The sequence below is a fragment of the Anguilla anguilla genome, chromosome 16 (assembly GCF_013347855.1).
Source record: "Anguilla anguilla isolate fAngAng1 chromosome 16, fAngAng1.pri, whole genome shotgun sequence".
NCBI lineage: Eukaryota > Metazoa > Chordata > Actinopteri > Anguilliformes > Anguillidae > Anguilla > Anguilla anguilla.
Window position 1 is genome coordinate 17,229,542 of NC_049216.1, and position 19,773 is coordinate 17,249,314.

General features: G+C 50.0%; 1 protein-coding gene across 8 annotated transcripts in view; it reads right to left on the reverse strand.

Annotated features, from left to right (window-relative positions):
- Window positions 1-19,773, reverse strand: part of LOC118215229 (neogenin) — a 163,077-nt gene that overhangs the window by 19,489 nt on the left and 123,815 nt on the right. For 6 of the 8 annotated variants that reach the window (XM_035395785.1, XM_035395784.1, XM_035395779.1 and 3 more), the window contains exons 8-14: window positions 11,339-11,564; window positions 10,789-10,943; window positions 8,268-8,416; window positions 7,242-7,380; window positions 5,223-5,272; window positions 2,877-3,021; window positions 1,477-1,587 (exon numbers count right to left, since the gene is read on the reverse strand). In XM_035395785.1, the coding sequence (XP_035251676.1) occupies window positions 1,477-1,587; window positions 2,877-3,021; window positions 5,223-5,272; window positions 7,242-7,380; window positions 8,268-8,416; window positions 10,789-10,943; window positions 11,339-11,564 (975 nt within the window). The remainder of the gene's footprint in view (window positions 1-1,476; window positions 1,588-2,876; window positions 3,022-5,222; window positions 5,273-7,241; window positions 7,381-8,267; window positions 8,417-10,788; window positions 10,944-11,338; window positions 11,565-19,773) is intronic. The other 2 variants (XM_035395786.1, XM_035395782.1) reach the window with 1 other exon arrangement.

The following is a 19,773-nucleotide window of genomic DNA, read 5'->3' on the forward strand; positions in this document are numbered from 1 at the left end:
TATCCACATCTGCCAGGCTGGCAGGCCTAAATAAAATTACTGGTCTTGCTCTAATCTTCATTTTCATAAAAAAGCGCACAGATAAACACAACTAGTTATTTCATGGCCCCATTTGTATAAATTCATTAGTTACATGGTGTTCCTTCAAAATAGCTGTGCTCCACTTTAATGAATTTCTTGATAGATGGAGTTGGAACCGGTAATTTCCTAAAAGCTCTGGAATCTTAAATTGCTCCATTATTTCAAACACAGGGCGATTTGTAAAGCAGTGATTTAATAGGTAATATAAGACAAACAGGGACATTAGTACTTGTGAAAAATGCCTCAGTCAAATCAAACTATTGCTTTTTCTACTCCTTACTAAATTGCTGGTATGGATTAACTGTCAGTCAATCCCCAATTTAACGTCTAAGGATGTTTCTGGTTGAGGCTTTGGTTTGTATTGTGCGTGTAAAATACTTACAAACCCAACTGTACACATGCTAATCAGTTTAAACATAATCTTATATTCATATTTAGCTGTTTATCTTATGATGAGTTAAAGCCAAAGGCTGCTTTTGAAAATGTATAAATCACACAGAAAAGCCATTCTTTGATCTTCATTTGGAAATAATAATAATACCACCCGCTTCAAAAAAGAGAGCCAGCCAAAATAAAAAAAGCAACGGGTGCTCTGAACTCATTTGAGAATCAGAAGAGCATTGTATCAGATGCTTTTGTGAACAAATGCCTATTTGAAGATTTCATTTCGCTGTCCTGATTGAAACTGAGCTTTGGGGGAGGGAGGGGCTGGTTTCCCAGTGAGTCCTGTGTGCCGTAAAGAACCGACTGCAGCAGCGGAACCAGGAAAAAAAAAACGCGCTTCAACAAACTGCGTTTTTGTTTCAGCTGAGAGACCGCGCAGCGGTGTAATAAAGAGAGCGTTTGCATCTGTGCCCATGGAGGGAATATATTTCAGCGTTAATCACAGCGTTAGCAACAGGCTCAGAGAGAGCTGGAGCCTTCCACAGGCGACAGGCTGAGAGCCGCTCCATCACTCCAAACTGCTGGAGTTTCCCCTCTGGGCGTCGGCAACAGAGTGTGTGACTAGGACTGCTGTGAGCGTGTCATTCACCAAACCTGCTCACAGCCACGGATTAACGCTGGTGAATATAATCAAGATCATCAACGTTATCACCAATTAATAATAATAAACGGACATACATATCCCGAGTGATTTAGGAAACCATCGTGGCTAGAAAGGCAGAGAAAGGCAGTCAGTAATACAGTATCACGCAGAGGCGAGGCCCACGGATTCAGTAGATGCTGTTAAGCCCACACACAGAGTGCTTAATATAATGCTCATCCAGTCAACGTGTAATTGCCTTTGCTTGGAATAGCGATGATGCCTAAAAGCGATCCATAAGAACAACATGACCATATACGCAAGTATGTAATATCTTTGTAATGTTCGTATGCGTGTAACACCCTCCTCACCGTCCAGGTCGCTCTCGAAGGTCTCTGCTGCGGCCCACTCCGTGCCGGGGCCAGATCCGTTAACCGTCATGCCGGACACTCTGAAGGTGTACTCCGTCCCACGCTCCAGCCCTGGAACAAGGGGGGTCTGGGGCTCAAAACCTTCACAGGAAACTGGACCTCCCACAACTTTCAGTCATCAACAGAAATCCTGTAGGACATTTCTTTCTAAATGAAATTAATGTATGCACATTTACCCTTTTAAAATAATGCACTAATGCAAAAATGTAATCCCTTTTAACAAATGCGCCACGCTGCGTTTGCTGCGGGGAACCAATTGTTGCCACAGGGACAGAGCGGGAGGGTTTTTATTTAGCATTTTTTCATCCCACTCATGTAAAATGAAAGCCTCCCGACAATCGGCGAACGCACAACCTGCTCTTATCCCTTTACTGCAGGAAGGCAGACACACTGCACCCGCTCTGCGCTCTGCAAACTTTCACAGGCTTGCTGTGGCCTTCGGTGCTTGACGACAGTAGAACTTTCGGTCCTCTTGGGACCCACACTTGCTTTTTCAATAAATATTTCAAACCCGATACTTCAAGCAGATACACATTTCACAGAATATTTAAGTACACAAATACGGAGAAAAAAATCTATCATTCTGTCAAGCGAGGGATGTTCAAAAAGAGGCTACAGTTGTGTTAATTTGCTTTTAAGTTCAATGTGCTGCAGCTAATTAAGACGCTGCTGTGATGGGACTTGTGCACATCCACCCATTCGTTTCCACTTAAGCCAAGACGGGATCCAGTGGAATCCCATTTTAATCACGTCTCCCGTCAAGAGCCTGGCTTTGGATCTGAAATCTGTGGGAAGGGCCTCCTGTCTTCTTAAGCAAGATGTTCTGCTGGTAATTTCTTTAAAATGTTAATAAGACTCTGATTTGCTTCTGTTTGTAAGTTAAATGCAAATCGTGTCATCTACCCCCCAGCAGTCCTTGCAGCCACTGGTACAAAAAAAAACTCCCAGCAAGCTCCTTCCTCCGAGGCTCAAATTCTGGCTAATCGGCTTTCAACCAACAAACATCTCTTCTTTTCACCCCAAATGTAATCAGCATCAACTTCTAAGTGAAAATTCTCTTTGATGCCACGCACAGCGTGATAGCGATGGAGAAGTTGCTGAAATCGCATTTAAAATTTAATGCCCCTCCCAGTTTCAGCAAGGCTACTGTACTTAAGCAGTGTGGCTTCAGCAGTGCTACTCTTCCTGTGGAGTCCGGAGAAGGCGCTGTTATAGTCTGTGCTCGGGCCCCCAGTGTGGCGATAAGAGAGGGCCCAGGCAGAGCCAAGCAGGCCTCACAGCAGGGTAACAGAAGAAGCTAATGGGAGTCCTGACCAGAGCGGGGTGATGAGGGAACTCACCGTCGATGAGCTTGAAGAGTTGCGTGCCGCTGGTAGTCTCCGTCCCCTCGCTCTTCCGCACACCTTTGCGGTAGCGGATCTTGTAGCCGGTGATCTCCCCGTTGTGGGTGCCCGGGGGCGGGGGCTGCCACCGAACCATCACGCTCTAGAGGAGGGGGAACACAAGGCAAAGGTCAACGTCAGATGAACCGTCACTCTAACCACGCTGGCCTCACTGTTAATTTTTTTAATGAAAAATAGAACGTAAAGCATGTTGGCCACTTTCAGAATCTCAGCGCAGGCCTGGTTGCTAGGGAGACGAGACTGACTGATGTGTGTCCAGCGGTTCGGCATCCCAGCAGGCCGCCTACATACAGGCCTACAGGGCAAGGGCTCATTAGCTGTGGAGTGCCTGTGGAGAAGTTCACGCAGGAGACACTATAGCATGCCTTTATTAAACCACTAGAGATTTAATGAACCGGAAGGTCAGACTTCAATAAAGTGAATCGGCTGAAGCACGGAAGGCGAGCTTTTCCACGGAACACACACTACAGTCCGCAAAATTCCGACACAAAGGACGAGCGGCTGCCATTTTCCTAAGAAAGGGGGAAGAGGCCGTCTGCCATTTTGACACGATGTTCGGTGGTGCATTCTAAGCACGGACCTCCTGGAGACGGTGGGCGGGGTCAAGGCAGCGTGCCTGGAGACGGTGAGCGGGGTCGAGGCAACGTGCCTGGAGACGGTGAGCGGGGTCGAGGCAGCGTGCCTGGAGACGGTGAGCGGGGTCGAGGCAGCGTGCCTGGAGACGGTGAGCGGGGTCGAGGCAGCGTGCCTGGAGACGGTGAGCGGGGTCGAGGCAGCGTGCCTGGAGACGGTGAGCGGGGTCGAGGCAGCGTGCCTGGAGACGGTGAGCGGGGTCGAGGCAGCGTGCCTGGAGACGGTGAGCGGGGTCAGGCAGCGTGCCTGGAGACGGTGAGCGGGGTCAGGCAGTGTGCCTGGAGACGGTGAGCGGGGTCGAGGCAGCGTGCCTGGAGGTGGCGGCGGCGGCTGTGGGCGGTGTCAGTGGCCTGTGCCAAAGCTCCAGCCTGGAGACCGCAGTGGCGCGGCTCTTTATAAAACACACACGTGTTCATGCTGCACAGTGCTGCATGCTGCAGAGCGGGAGGGGAGCCGTAGAGCTGGGGATGAATAAATAAATGAATAATAAATAATGGCTTTGGAGCAGGCCCCCAGCACAAGGCACTCCCTGCAGGGCGTGTGTTATAAATGGAAGCAGGGCTGGGGGGGAGGGGCCAGCTCGGTGAGGGAGAGGGCTTAATTAATGGCACCCCCAATCTCTCTCCCTCCCTGTCCGAGCCAGGGGAACAGAGGCAAATTAAACGCGCGCTAAGTGTGATCAATTAGTCTATTTCCATTTTTTCCTCATTCCAGTTTAACTCGTTAAGTGTTTTCCATTGTGTTTTAAATCTGGAAAACACAAAGTTAATTGGCTAAAAATCGCAAGGGAGGGCAAGATGGGACGATTTGGGGGAGGTGGGGGGAGGGCACTGCATCCAATCCAGTCGGCTTCCTTATGACATAAAGGAGGAAATAAAGGACAAAATATTCACAAATGGTGCCTTTTAGATGCCAGTATTCGGCCTCTGTCACGGTCTTACAACCCCACAGCTTGGAAGAGGAGCTCAAACTTGAGATTCAAAAAAAGAAAGAAAAAACCTGCACATGGAGAATGTGTATGGAGTTACAGAAGAAAGCAAGGTCTGACATAAAGAGCAAAGCAGCAGTAATTATCAATTCACCCCTGTGCGTCTAAACTGCAGTCTAATTCTGTGATGCCTGTCAGAGGCCAGAGTCTGGTGTCGTGCCGAGAGGCCGAGGAAAGAAGCTGAAATTTCAGTGTGTGCGCGCGCATGCTTGATTTAGAGCAGTCAACATAATAGATACACAATGGACATGCTCAGTGCTGTAGACAGGAACGGTAAGTAATGGCATCCTGCGGGCTGGGCTGAGCTCCTATAGCTCGCATTGAGGGCCTGGTGTGGGGTGTCAGAAGTTCTGGGAAAGTTAGTATTGCACTGAGGCCCAGACGATGGAGACGTCTGAAAAGGCCACTGGGCGATGGTGAGAAAGGTAAACACCAGGGCAGGCTGGGAGGGCAAGACCGTGCAATGCTCCAGCCAAAGGGCCAGATCGATACACTTTCAAATTCCAATCACACCTGGCTGATGGAGGGGCTCCGAGGAGCCAGGCAGACATAGATCAGACTGACCTTCAGTCCCCTGACTCTCAATCTAAAGCAACATGCTCGACCGCCGTCGATTTTTACTGCCTGCATTTCCGTGCCGCCATTTCCAAAACAAAGCTTACCTTTGAGTTATGCACCTCCAGGGTGAGGTTCTGAGGAGGAGCGCTAGGAACTGCAGGGGATCAGAACAGAAGCACATTAGCGAGCAGTCAAATGCAGGACACTCAGTGGGGAAGTACGACACTCAACCAATTCGAGCATACCAGATCACATGGGGGGAAAAAGGCGGGAAAAGGAGAAGTCTCAGGAGCACACCTAGAGTACACCTCTCTGCTCTCGCTCGGTTTCACTTCTAACGTTTGCTCATGAAACTGTTCGCCTCGCTGACATTTTCATCCAGTCAAAAACACAGGTCAACTCATGTGTAAGAACAGATACTGGTAGAGGGGATGGTGGTTGTGATATTGCATGCAGGGAGGCTGGGAATAAATTTTCTCCTTGATCTCAGCATGACGGGGAGAAAACATTTCCACGAGTGGAGCTTCAGCAGGGAGCCAAACAGCTCCGCCACCCTAACAAAGAGCCCAGATGCATTTTCGGAGGTTGGGGGGGGGTGGGGGGGTGGGGGTGGTGTGTGCAGAACATGGCCTGAGATAAAGATGCTGGGGGGCGTGGGGGGAGCTGGCATATCAGGGCGGGTCATTAATAAAGACCCACTTCATTATCCTGTTTACGCTCCCTTTGTTTTCCGGAGCGCGGCCGATGAAGACGGGAGATATCAAACCACTCGAGTGTTTGATTAGAATATCATCAGCCACACTCCCACCCCTCAGGCTGTCTGCTTATCAGCAGACTCCTGACGGCAGCCTCTGCACCGAAACCTGACAGTCCATCATCCGGGAGACAAAGCGACTCGCGTCACTCCGCACGAAGAGAGATGGGAGGGAGGTGCAGTTTGCTTTCGGCGTGGGAGAGGCGGCACTGCCATATGATACCAGAGAAAGCTCGCTGCGGATTAATCAGCGGCGGACAGGTGAAAGACGAATACTGGCGGGCTGACTGAAGGCTGTTAAACACGGATGTCAGTGAAGCTTGCGATGCTTTGATAGGACTGAGGTAACAGCCAGCAGCCATCATTAGGGGTGGCAAACATATGCATCTGCAGCAGGGCTATAATTTAACCATTAAAATAAGGGATCTGAGGGCATGTTTATTTTGTTTTTATTTATTTAACTATTAAAATATATCTTGAGGGCAGCTGGGTAGGTTAATCCGCAGTGTGACCTACCCAGCGAGCACCGCGGTCTCACATCGAATCCGACCCGTGCCAGTGCCAACTGTGACCAGCAGCCCCACAGGAGCGGCGCATAATTGGCTTTGTGTCACTCAGGGATACGGGAGGGATACAGGCAGTAGGGATAGCCAGCTGCTTCACTGCTTGAGTGACTCCTGCTGGCCATCCGGGCGGCTGTGGCTAGCTCTCAGCACACGCGTATGAATGGGTCTCCTCCACCCTTGCTCTGCACGTGCACGAGTTGCGGCTGCAGTGTGACAAGAAGCCGCTGGCTGGCTGGCGTGTGTTTCAGAGGAGAACCGCGGATTGTCTTCACTCTCCCCAGCTTGCTTGTACATAGTTAGCAAATTGGACATTCAGGTGGGATTGGAGATGCCAAATTTATTTAAAAGAATATATATCTTGCTCTCCAGAAAACTTGTCTGTCTAACATGTAGCACAAACTGAATGTTGTATGCAGCAATTGATGCATGACAGCTGTGTCAGTCAAATCAGGAGTTTCCATACCAGATTTCTGCAGTTCAGATACTTTTGGACTGTCTGCTCTGCACGGCTATTGAAGTAACTGAACCCTGGAAGGCTAGAAATTGGCAAGTGACAAGAGGAAGTGCACCATGCTGGGCAGCGAAAGCCACCCGCAGGCACAGAAGGCCTGCAACTGCTACCATTTATAGAGTGACACAGCACATCAATCTCCTCGCAAGCACATCTATCACTACACAGCACATCTATCACCACACCGAACAACCATCTCCAAGGGATAGAACAGCGGCTTCACCCAATCTACGGGAGCCTGGAAACAAAGTGCTGCCCGTGGGACAGCCTGGCCCCCCTGGCCCCCCCTTACCATCAGAGAAGGTGTGCACCACCACGTCCTCGGTGGAAACGCCCGGCCCGTGCTTGTTGTAGGCCACCACTCTGAAGCTGTACTCTGTGAACTTCTTCAGTCCCGTCATGGTGTAGGACAGGCCTGCCACGTCAATGTCCTACGAAGAAGAGGAGGGGGGGATGATGAAGAGCACCTTAGAGCATAAGATTCCCGACACTGCCCTCTACAGGTGGCTTTTTCGCACCACAGGCTTTTCTAAACGCTATTTATAAATCCACCTGAAAGATGAATAATTGAAACAAGGCCAGTCAATTGGCACCCCATGTGAGAATGATCTACTGGTGATAACTGGCTTGTACTCCAGTGTGGCACACATGCGATGACTCCTCCCTGGAGTCTACTCATTCCTTCTAAATAATTAAAACAAGGATAGAACCCCCCCCCATCGCCCCCCTCTTCAGCTCTTCCCTGAGCACACAGCAGATGTGTGAATATCGCACTGCTATTCTCCCCACAACCCCCCTTTGCATACACAAAGCCAATTACCCCACCCCCCACCCCCAGCTCCCTGATTCTGCCCTTTTGCCCCCTGCTCAGGGGAGCGTACGCATCATTACTGTGGTGCACCTTCACATTTCATCTGCTACCATATTAAAAGCTCTTTAATGGCACAGGGCCTCTTGTCTTATTGAAGGTTGAGTGACTGTGGCACATGTAAGATATGAGTGGGGGTGTGGCATTGGCTGAGAAGAGGCTCCGCCCCTTACTGGTAGGCCAAGGCTGAACAGCATGTTTGTACTGTCGATTACACAGAGTCCTGATTGTGGGTGCTGAACCTCAACATTTGAAACAACATGTACATACACCTGTACATACGCGCACACGCATAGACACACCTAAAAAAACACACAATCCAGTACAAAATGGCAGCTGCTTGGAATAGCAGCTACATATGTGAAACACAGCCAAAGGTGCGTGTGCAGATAAAGCACGGTGGCCTGAGCCCCGTGTGTCCTTGGGGGCCCAAACTCCCCCTGATCTCACCTGCTCGCTGTCCAGGCCCTTCTCCATGTAGTACAGCTTGTAGGCCTGGATCTCCCCGTTGCCGGTTACAGGAGTCTCCCAGCTGAGGGTGATGGACGAGGGGGACGTACACACGGCCTGCAGGTTTGGGGCGGGGCCTGGTACTTGAACTGCAAAAAACAAAGGATGGAAGAGATGTGAATGTAGTTTGTTACAGAGAAAAAAGAACCTTAGTCTCCAATTAGTTTTCCTAAAAATCCTAAAAACTTGGCTCCAGAAATAAATGGCTATATGCTCCCTTGCCAAAAAAAAAAAAGGAAAAATAAATATCGGTGGCACGCATTCTGCTGAGCTGCCGCTGAGATATCCAAATTCGTAACTGTCAGATGAAGCAAAATGTCTTCAGCCGTCTTTGTCAATCTCTCCTTTCCATCTGGGAGTCGGCTAGGGTAGTGCGAACACGCTGACGGGGACCGCTCCCAGCATGCTCCGCAGGAAACCCGACAGACTGGGCGCCCGGGCTGAGCGACACCCAGATGGGAAGTGGCGGCGTAAAGCAGCGGGACATTTTTCACGCCTCGCGAGGGGGGGGGGGGGGTCTTTCTCCTGGCAGCTCCGTTTCACTTGTCCGGCCAACAAAACTTCCCCCCCCTCCAAACCCGACGGCGCACAAGGGTGCTCTGTTCAGAGGAGGGCAGTTTCACCATTACTGCGGATCTTTCCGGAGCTTTGCCAGATTATCATCGTGAAAAACACAGCTGTGTTTCCACGGACACCCCCCCAGACCGGCGGAAAGCCGCGGCGGAGGGTAGGCGGCTCTCTGCTCGATTTACACAAGCGTTTATCTGAAGTATTCCTGTAATTAGGTCTGGTTAGCAGAGCAGGGAGAATTGAAAAAGGGGTTCACGGTGCTTAGCGTTTGTTTGCTCTCTGGGGTCATGAATCATTACATTCAATTAAGAACCCTGGTGACTGCCTGAAACACAACGTGGTGCCCCCTGCTGTTGAGGCCTGGGTACAACCACAAATGGGAGAGGCAGTTTTCTCTGGGGTGATACAGACCTCTTTTGGATTTACAGAACTCATTACTTCTGTCTTTACTCTTTGAAAAGGAAGAAAATTGTAACTCAAATTAAAATTAAATATTTGTTCTTCCTGTAGATAAGGAGCACTTTGAGAAATCAGTGTTTTAAAGAGTTCCTAGTGTACCTTATTTTTCTATCAGGGTTAAAAGTAAGAAGAAATACAGGAGCTAGGAGTTTATAAGTCCTGGTCTGTGTGTATTTGCACACATATGTATGTGTACAAGTGTGTGTGCATGCATGTCTGTCTGGCTCTGTGTGTCCGCGTGCATGCATCTGTGTGTCTGGTTCTATATGTGTGTGTCTGTTTCTGTATGTGTGCCTGTGTGTGTCTGGTTCTGTATGTGTGTGTGTGTGTGTGTCTGGTTCTGTATGTGTATGTCTGGTTCTGGATGTGTGTCAGTGTGTGTATGTGTGCCTGTGTGTGTCCGGTTCTGTGTGTGTGTGTGTGTCTTGTTCTGTATGTGTGTGTGTGTATGTCTGGTTCTAGATGTGTGTCAGTGTGTGTATGTGTGCCTGTGTGTGTCTGGTTTTGTATGTGTGTGTGTGTGTCTGGTTTTGTATGTGTGTGTGTGTGCCTGTGTGTGTCTGCTTCTGTATGTGTGTGTGTGTGTCTGGTTCTGTATGTGTGTGTCTGGTTCTGGATGTGTGTCAGTGTGTGTATGTGTGCCTGTGTGTGTCTGGTTCTGTATGTGTGTGTGCGTGTGTGTCTGGTTCTGTATGTGTGCCTCTGTGTGTCTGTGTGTGATTAAATAATGAGATACGTGCTGCTGTGTCCCAGGCTGGCTTGTGGAAGCAGGTGAGCTGCTCAGCTCTCATTCATAACGGGGAGCTGGGCAATATGGCTGTCAGACACACGGGCAGCTCCCAGCAGCTCTCAGCAGCTCTCCCGGGCGCCCAGCTCCCGCTGCTGCACGTTATTAACTGAGCGTGCCCGGCCGTCGCCAAGGACACCGCGAGCTCAAGAGCTGACCCAGAAAAAGCCACCGTTGCAGAGATGAATGAGGCAGGCCAGTCATTGGTGGACTGAAGACTCCCTGCCACTTCTCACTTCAAAAGGGAAAAAAGCCGTTTGTTTATCCGTCTCGAGTCGAAAAGCAACCATCGCTGTAAACTTTAAATGCACAGTCGGGGGGAAGCAGAACTGGGACAGCTTTGAAAACGAGGCCTTGTAAGGAGTTGTGAATTCCTCCCACACACACACACACACACACACACAAACACACACAACCTCGACATGAAAAACAGCTGCAAGACTGGGGGCCTTGTTTCCGTATCCTCCCAATGTTGACGTTTCCAGTTCGCCTGGCGCGCTCGGCCAGGGGCTGAACGGGCATACTTACTCGATAAACCCAAACTGCACAGAGGCGATACTTATTTCTGCCTGTGCTGACTGGCGGGCAGTCCCGGTGCATGCTGGGAGCTCACGGGGTGGTCCGTGATGTGATGCGGGGGCGTACCTTCGGGCTGGGTGGCCACCTTCAGGGGGCTGGAGCTCTCCCCAGGGCCGTTCCGGTTGTGCGCCACCACGCGGAACGCGTACTTGGTGTCAGGCATCAGGTTCTGAATGGTGACCTGCAGCTCCCCTGGGCGGCTGGTGTTCTCTATCCGCTCCCTGGCAGGGGAAGAGACCACACGTCTGAAACCTCACGTGACACGCTCGGCTCGTACAACAGGTACGCGTCACATCGCTGGCACGTACAGCCAGTGGGAGAGCGTACGTGAGGAAATGCCAGGACAAAGATGGTCAGCGGTTCACTAAATTTTCCTGCGTCAAACAAAAAAATAACTGGCAATTTCAACATTCGATTCCAAAGGCAGCCAGGAAAAGGTGAGCTTGCACAAACACACCTTCGCTTTACAAAAAGAACATCTCCTGGCAAACAATGAAAAACAACAAGAAGAGGGGACAAATGAAAGGAGAACCAAATTAAATGTGCGCCCTCACATCTGCCAGCCCCCGCTCTGAGTAGGGGCGGGCGTGCGCGGCGGCGTGGGGGCGGGGCCTACCTGCCGGTGCCCTCCAGGCCGTAGTACACCGAGTAGGTGATGTTGTCCCCGTGCGGCTCGGCGGGCAGGCGCCAGGTGAGCTTGATGAAGCGGGTGGAGACCAGCGAGGCCACAACATCACGCGGGGCGGAGGGCGTGGGTCCCCCGCTGCCACCGGAGCCTGGCGCTACATGGTCAGTAGTGTCACTGGTCAGTGAGGTGGGAGGGGGTGTTGGGATGGCAACATCTTGGGTGCAGAGGAATGGAGGGAGAGAGCGAGGGGGGGGAGGAGGAGCAAACAGGAGGGAGGAACAAGAGAGGAACGAGGCAGGGGGGAGGGGGAAGGAAGGGGTAAAAATATACAGAGAAAGGAAAGCGAAACGAAGGAAGACAAAAACAGAAAAAAAAAACTCGACGTAACATAAAAGGCAGCCACGACAGATATATTTAAAAAATAAATAAAAATAAGACAACCAAAAAAAATTACAATGGAATAACCAGACAGGAAATGAAGCTGACGCATACAGACTAGTAAAAAAAGGCAGGCTAACATGCAAGCCCAGTGTGGGCATAAAATCAACAAAACAAAACTACTACTGAGCAAGGGGAGGGCATGTCATCACAATACAGCAATTTCAATTACTGGGCAGGTACAGGTGACATTCTTTTAACTGCATGTAATACCACAGCGCTAGTAACAGGAAGCAGGTAAAGCATGATAACAAAGCAGTGGTCTACACTCATGGTTTGTTTTCCATGACAACCATTTCTGGAAGAGTCACCTCAGAATCACTAATATATCAGTCATTTTTAGGGCTGGCATAAGCTATGCCCTCTAAGCAACCCAAAGCTCCAGTCTAAGCTGTCCCTGAATGATTCCTCCCTACGTCCTCCTATGTGTCTGAAACTTGTGTTAAATGATCTGGTCTGGATCAGCGACCTGACCTTCGGATGGTCCCCGACAGAGGCATAAAACTCCCCGCCCATCGTGCCCTGTGTGGGCATTCATTATGGCCCCCGCTACCCAAACGGGCCGACCTGGCAAATACCACTGATTCGCTCCACACCACTGCCCTGACTGATCCCTTTACTGATCCCCATTTCTGCTGAAACCAACCAGGAAAGCCGAAGAACAACCTTCCCATGATTCATTAACCTCACAGCAACTCACATAAAGGAAGGACAGACCATTAGTCACAGGTGCTACGCTTAATAAAACCCACCGGATTGATGGCACTGCACTGAACGGCCGGGCACACCCTCTGCATTTAGTGAGCAGGTAGGATTATATTAATAAGGAACACACTTTATTCCTCATACTGTACTGCTATACTACATCAATATTACACTGCCTTTGAGTTTAACAGCACAAAAAACCCACTGGTGACAATGTTTTCTAAATGTGTGCGTGCACATATTCATCAACATACAAAAACGAAATGAGAAATAAGATTTGAAATACTAAATATGCGGGTATTACATGAGTCATTTCACCAGCAATTAATTTTATGCGAGCTAACCCTCAGCTAAAGACATAAAGAAGGCAAAGAATCAGAGTTTACTTCATTCGAATTTATATCCGTGTAAAATGCATTAATGAGGAGGTCCCATTTTCCATTCCCATGGCTTTTCCTCAATGACACAAGCCATTAGGCAGCATTTACATCAACTATCTGCTCAAGCAATTAAGGGATTCTGAGGCTACAGGCTGGCAGTGTGCGAGAGCCTTACTCGAAACAAAACAAACCGAGAAGAACTGACATTCCTGAGGGCGCCATTGACGCAGTGTGGCTGAAGATGAGGACTTAGAATGTGAGAGAGAGAGAGAGAGAGAGAGAGAGAGGTCAGCCATTCATCCTGATGTCAGGCGTTGATATGGCTTTAAAAGATCACTACCAGGGGAATGCAACTTGGACAGGAGATTACCCTGCATAGCTCTAAGCCTGGCATCTATAAAACAGCCTGGAGCAGGGGCTTGCCTCCAGGAGCCATCAGTAACACTAAAGTGGACTTGATTAACCATTAATGAACCATGTACTTACTATAAAGGCAGAGGCATATGCTCACAGTCTGCACTGTGAATGAACTCCTGTGGTGTGACAGAACAGCCTTCTAACTCATGTATTAAAGTGACACTAAATTATTTCCCTCAAATGACACACTATCAATCAGGAGCAATTTGCCATTCACTTGCAAACTAATATACCAAAACATTTCACTAGAAAAGTCTTCACGGAAGCTGTGAGTGGTATCAAAAACCGCAGAGGCTCTGAACGTTATGAAGGGCCAGTTAAGAGCTACTACACGGCCATTTCCATGGCGGTAAAGCGGGCAGTTACGGAGACGCCTCAGAGGGGACGTGTGGCTGATGAGGAGAGGGGTCGGGTGAGGGGCTCTGGTGCCTGTACTCAGGCCTGCAGTCCTCCTGTTTACCCGTCTGCTCACACGGGCCTGGGCTCATGGGCTCTGCTGGGGGATTACCCAGTCAGAAGCCTGCCCTCGTATGGGGGAGCCAATGGCAAGGCAGAGGCGGGAGGAGCCAGAATGAAGCAGCGTGAATGGGGAGGAGCCAGAATGAAGCAGCGTGAATGGGGAGCAGCCAGAATGAAGCAGCGTGAATGGGGAGGAGCCAGAATGAAGCAGCGTGAATGGGGAGGAGGCAGTATGAATGGGGAGGAGCAAGAATGAAGCAGCGTGAATGGGGAGGAGCCAGTATGAAGCAGCGTGAATGGGGAGGAGCCAGTATGAAGCAGCGTGAATGGGGAGGAGCCAGAATGAAGCAGCGTGAATGGGGAGCAGCCAGAATGAAGCAGCGTGAATGGGGAGGAGCCAGAATGAAGCAGCGTGAATGGGGAGGAGGCAGTATGAAGCAGCGTGAATGGGGAGGAGCCAGAATGAAGCAGCGTGAATGGGGAGGAGCCAGTATGAAGCAGCGTGAATGGGGAGGAGCCAGAATGAAGCAGCGTGAATGGGGAGGAGCCAGAATGAAGCAGTGTGAATGGGGAGGAGCCAGAATGAAGCAGCGTGAATGGGGAGGAGCCAGAAAGGGCTGTCGTAAGGTGCGCATGACGACGTGCTGTCATACCCACAGCTCTGCTGCGCTTCATGTCATGCAGCTAAAGCCGAAAAGGCTCATTACATACAGAGCACGCACTTCACTCCAGAATATGGGAAAAAACACACTGCTAAAGCCTGGCTTCCATTAACACCTCAGCAGAGGACTGGTGAACAGAGGACTGGTGGCACTCGCAGTAAAGCCCTGACAGTCAAAAGCAGCTCAAGCGCAATGGATTCTGGGATAGGCGAGTCTGGTCCTATGAAGAGCAAAGATGAGGTAAAGCCAAGGAAGGCTGGCCTGTACGTACGTGTGTGTGTGCGCGCGCATGAATGCGTGAGCATGTGCGTGTCCTTCGAACTCTTCCCATTTCCCTGTCAGTTCTCCACACACATGGGATTTCCAATATACACACACACACACACTGTGTTCCCTCAAGGGAACACTCTACAGTAGCTCATTTACAGAATTAAGTGAATTTATTAAACATGAGTCACTATGTTTGTGAGCCTCAGGTACTGGTGCCACACACCTTAACCACATACCCACTCGCTCCGTCTCATGTTAATGAGAGTTCATGCCGCAGTTGCATCCAATTAGAGGTGTTATTTCCTCTATATGTAGAGAATGTAAAAATAACTGCAGAAATAACAACATTCCCCAGGTTCTGCCCAGTCATAAAACCAGGCAACAAACATTTACAGAAGATGTGGGAGTGACCGCAAGCAGGACATCCTCAGGAAAGGGCTCCAAAAAAGCAGAGCCACCCAGAGGTGGTACCACCTGTGGGACTTCCCAAAAGGAAGGTGGGCAGCTGCCCTGCCAGCTCAGGTAAACACAGCCCAGCAGCCGTCTGCGCACACCGCTAATGACCGACCCCACCGCGTGTGCGCCGCACAGCCATCCCTGCGGACAAGCTGCCTGCTGATAAGAGAGGCTGGGCCAGACGACCCCAAGCGCCTCCGTCACTAAATGTCATCAAAACACACTTTTACTGCCGTACCCAGCAGGCCCAAGCCCCGCCCACTGCGTGGATCAGGGTGAAGGTCAGGGGAGGGAGGGTGACAGGCAGGCAGACAGACACACGCAGGCACGTACGCGCACACACACACACATAGGGCTTAATTTTAGTTTGAAATGCACAGACCCTGAGAACTGCAACCATACAGGGGGGGTCCAGGGGCATGCCCCCCGCCCAGCCCGAGAATTTCTTTTTTTTTTTTAAAGAACAGCTGTGAAATGATTATTTGTGGCGAATTCTAAGCAGAAAATTCTTGATCACTATATCCCAATCGCAACATGAAATCCCTACCTTTATTGTATGAAATTATTTTTCTAATGATCTAATGCTACATTATTGGGGAGGGTAATTTGCCCTGTTATTTGTAATATTGGGGGGGTTTGTAACCCCCCTATCCCCCTGTAAATTTTGCCCCTGACACACAAACATACTGTAGATATATCTGGCAGCTGAAGGCATGCCTCAAAAGCAGTAGCTTGCATTAAGAGGCACTCAAAGTGCCTGTTTAAGGGTGTATCATGAACTTGGGGGAGAGAATAGCAACATTTGTAAAGCCACTTCAATCACATAAAAATGCACACACATTCCAGCCCTGATTGCTAGCTATTAGGACAGATGTACAAATTGCAAGCAGCACTGGGCTTTGTTGTGATTTAATTAGCTGTTCCATATTTACCCACACCATAATTTTACTATAATCCAAGGTCATGTGTGAACATTTTAGCAGGCTATATAAAGGTATGTACGACAGTTTGAACACTACCAGATGCCACAATTAAAACAGAACTGAAATGACTTCATTAATTCTCAATACTTTAAAAGGCTGCTGCATGTTTCTGGTAAAATACACGTGTAACATTAGCTGAAATTGAAAACTGAACAGTATTAGCCTACAAGATTTCAATTCTGCCATAAAGACCAATAAATACACTGCTATGAGATCCTGCAATTAAAACTCGTAAAAGAGATTTGGTAGCTCAATCTGTAAACGTGCTATGGTCTCAGCTGGAATGCCACCTTTGCCAGTGCAGCAAGGGTGGCCCCAAACTGGCTTCGCATCACCCAAGGGATTCCATCAGCAGGGACAGCAGTGTTCACTGCTTGAGCGAGCTCAGTTTGCCACCTGGACACCTGTAGCTAGCTGTCTGCACACGCGAATGATTGGGTGTCCTCCGCCCCCGCTCTGTTTATGGCCCGTGGCTGCGGTGTGAAAAGAAGCATCTGGCCGGCAGGCCCATGTGTTGTGTTTTCTCTTCACTCTCCTGAGACAGCAGCAGGGGGAGTATATGTATATGAGCATGCTTGTACATAGTTTGCAAACTGGACATTTCAAATTCAGGTGGCATTGGAGATGCCAAACTTTAAAAACAAAAATTTAAAAAGAGCATGCAGGAGGAGCTCATTTATCAACATGCTAATATTTTGGGTTGCTTGAAGTACAACATGTATAGTGCACGTATACTTCAAAAGGGCTCAAAACTGCAGCCTCCCAAGTGGCACATCAACATGAGGCACCAGCAGTAATACCACTAAAATGGCTGACGGCACTGCAAACAGGATGGGCCTTGCATTATGAATGAGTGGTGCAAATTGGGGGTAAAATTATGAGAAATTGGAATGTTTTTAAATTCCTACTGGCAGACAGCTAAAACACTCAGCATACAGAATATGCAGCGACTAACGTTTGTGCTCCTTGGCAAACGCAATCAGAGGCAAACAGAACTGGTCAACTTCATGGACAGTAAGTCCCAACGGCGCAATGAATTAAAATGTCAGAGGCACAGACTGTTCTGCAAAGCATGGGTGCCAATACAGTGGAACGCGAGCACTGACCTGTGAGGTACAGTCCTGTAAAGGGAGCAGAGAAAGAGCCGTTAAAAGAAAGTCACCCATGGCCACAAGGGCCCTGCTCCCTCCTTTGCTCTCCAGTGAAAACGTTGGAACATTTAAAAATAAAAAAGGGAACGACGGGGAGACAAATCTGACAGCACGTGAAATTCCAAAAATCTCTCGCTGGGAAAAATAAAGCCGAGCTCTATGACCGGGGCCACAGTTTTTCTGCCGGCTTTTTTGTTTCAAAGCAGGCAAAAGCCTCCGAGAGCAGCTGCTGGGCTCCCACTGGCGCTGTCCTCCCGGCGACGTCCCTCAGAGCGTCTGAAACGACGCGCCTCCGGCCAGCTCTCCCCCCCCTGGGGGAGCCCCGTCCCTCCCGCCGTGAGCGTCGCCTTCACGCGTGCGCCGTAGCTCTTTAACGTCTCCTCATTACGCGAGCGAGGAGCACAGACGCAGCTCATCTTCAGACCCCGCCGTCCTCGGGGCTCGCCAGGCAACGCCTGTCACGCCCGCTTTGACAAACTGCCGCTCTGAGCCGCGACAGGAAAGAGAAACGAGCAGTAATTGCCTTTTTTGGAGAGGAGTAAAAGGAAGAATGCGCTGTGGTAAGCCAGCCAGCCACAGCTGTAGTGTGAGGGAAAGAGTGAGATGTGTCCCCCGGCCCAGGACACCACAGGGCCCTGGACACCACAGGGCCCGAAATCGCAGTAATGGGACTACTCGGGTCCCGTGCAGGGGAAAAGTAAAAACTGGGGTGATGTTTCGATCGACACATCCCTCTATGAGAGCAATGGGAACACCAAAGGGAAAGGCACCATAAAAATCTAATTTGAGCAGGAAGGGACCGAAAGAAGGCCTGATAGCTCCAGTGCCAGCCCAGCCCTAAATGGCGGCCCTATAATTAACTTTAAAGAGCTGTCTGTGCGCAGGAAACATGGCAGAGGGCCCAGGCCCCTTCTCCCTGTGTTGCTGCTGTTTGTTTTTCCACCGCCCTCGAGCCTAGATACGCCCTGAATACCTACCGCTGGGGAGAGCTGGCGGGGAGCGAGCGCACACCCCCACCCTCCCACCCCGCCCTCCGTTTGATCGCACTTCATCAGTAATGACGGCACTGGAAGGCTCAAGAGCGCTATCTCTCAATAAGGCCCGGCTCTCACGGTAATCCGCGCGCTCTGCTGAAGCACATGATTGAGAACAGGAGCCGCTCGGCCGGCCAAAGCAAACGGCAGGATGCAGGTTACTGAAGGAGAGCGAGGCCCGGCCCCACCTCCCCAGCTCCCGAAAGGGCTGACCCTCGCAGAATACCATCTAAAGAACATCTGCAGTCATTTCTGGCCCGGCTCAACCGGTGGCACACCGATAGCAGCCGCAGGAGCTATTATTCACCATCTTATCTCTGCTATCGTGTCCAACCTCATTTTTCAGCAATATGATATTATCGGTAACTTTTAGCCAAACTCCTGCTGCATGGAATTGCCTCTTTTGAAAACCACATTTGACAAACTGTTTTGAAACTTGCCAAGTCAAGAACTTACTAAAAAAGTCAAAGTATTTATCAAGGCTTAATTTCCATGAGGCATTGTTCTTCAAAAATATTCATTGGAATATCATACTGGAAAAGGCAGAGGTCCATCTCCTGAGTCCTCCATTACGGGAAGAATATATGAGTACTTTCATAACTGCGTTCATCCAGTGTGTCTGAGTGAAACGGGAATATCACTGAGAGGCGCAGTCGCTTTTCCTGCAGCGATTTGAGAAAGTGCCGGAAACTCCCGTCTCTCGCTCTCACAAGTGCTGCTGAATGGCTTCCAGGTTCCCAGCAGACTTCTGCTTCACTGGTCTGGGAGATGAAAGCTTGGCATGGGCTGGTGGTGGCGCGGGCAGGAGGGGAGGACCAGGAATACTCCTGTAAAGACGTGGGCTGCTGGGATTGAGGGTTGGAGATTTTGGGGGGGGGGGGGGGGTCTGAATGCAGTGAGGCAGAGCGGGATTACGCTCCCCCAGCGGTCCTGGCAGGGGTCAATCCTAAAAGACGACTGTGAAAGCTCAGGGCCCATCTGGTGCCCGCCCCCCACGCCCGTTTATGTTCCACTCCGGTTTTACAAACCCCGCGCCCGTCGCCCCCGTGCGCAAGCCTAATCTGTGCCTCGGTGCACCTGCTCGCCCAGGTCTCAGAGCTCCCAGCATGGGTACGGAAAGCCCATTCACACGCGCCCCTCATTCAGAAGCCATCCCGCTACAAACGACCAAACACCAGGAAAACCGATCTCCCCATCCCGGCATAAAATCCCACTGCGGCTTCCGCAAAGCTTTTAATCAAGTGCTACAGCCCCGCCATTGTGTAGACAAAATAATCTTCTTTAAAACAGTTCCAATAATCTAATTTAGAAGCCGCTAAATAATTGATATTGTGCTGAATTCACACAGTGCTTTTTTCCTCCGGTGCCCTTTTGAAGATGCCTTTCTAGTGGCATTGTCTGAAGGTCATTTGTTTTAATGGCCACAACACCACATGATTCACACCACAGTGAAGAGAAGGAGATCAAA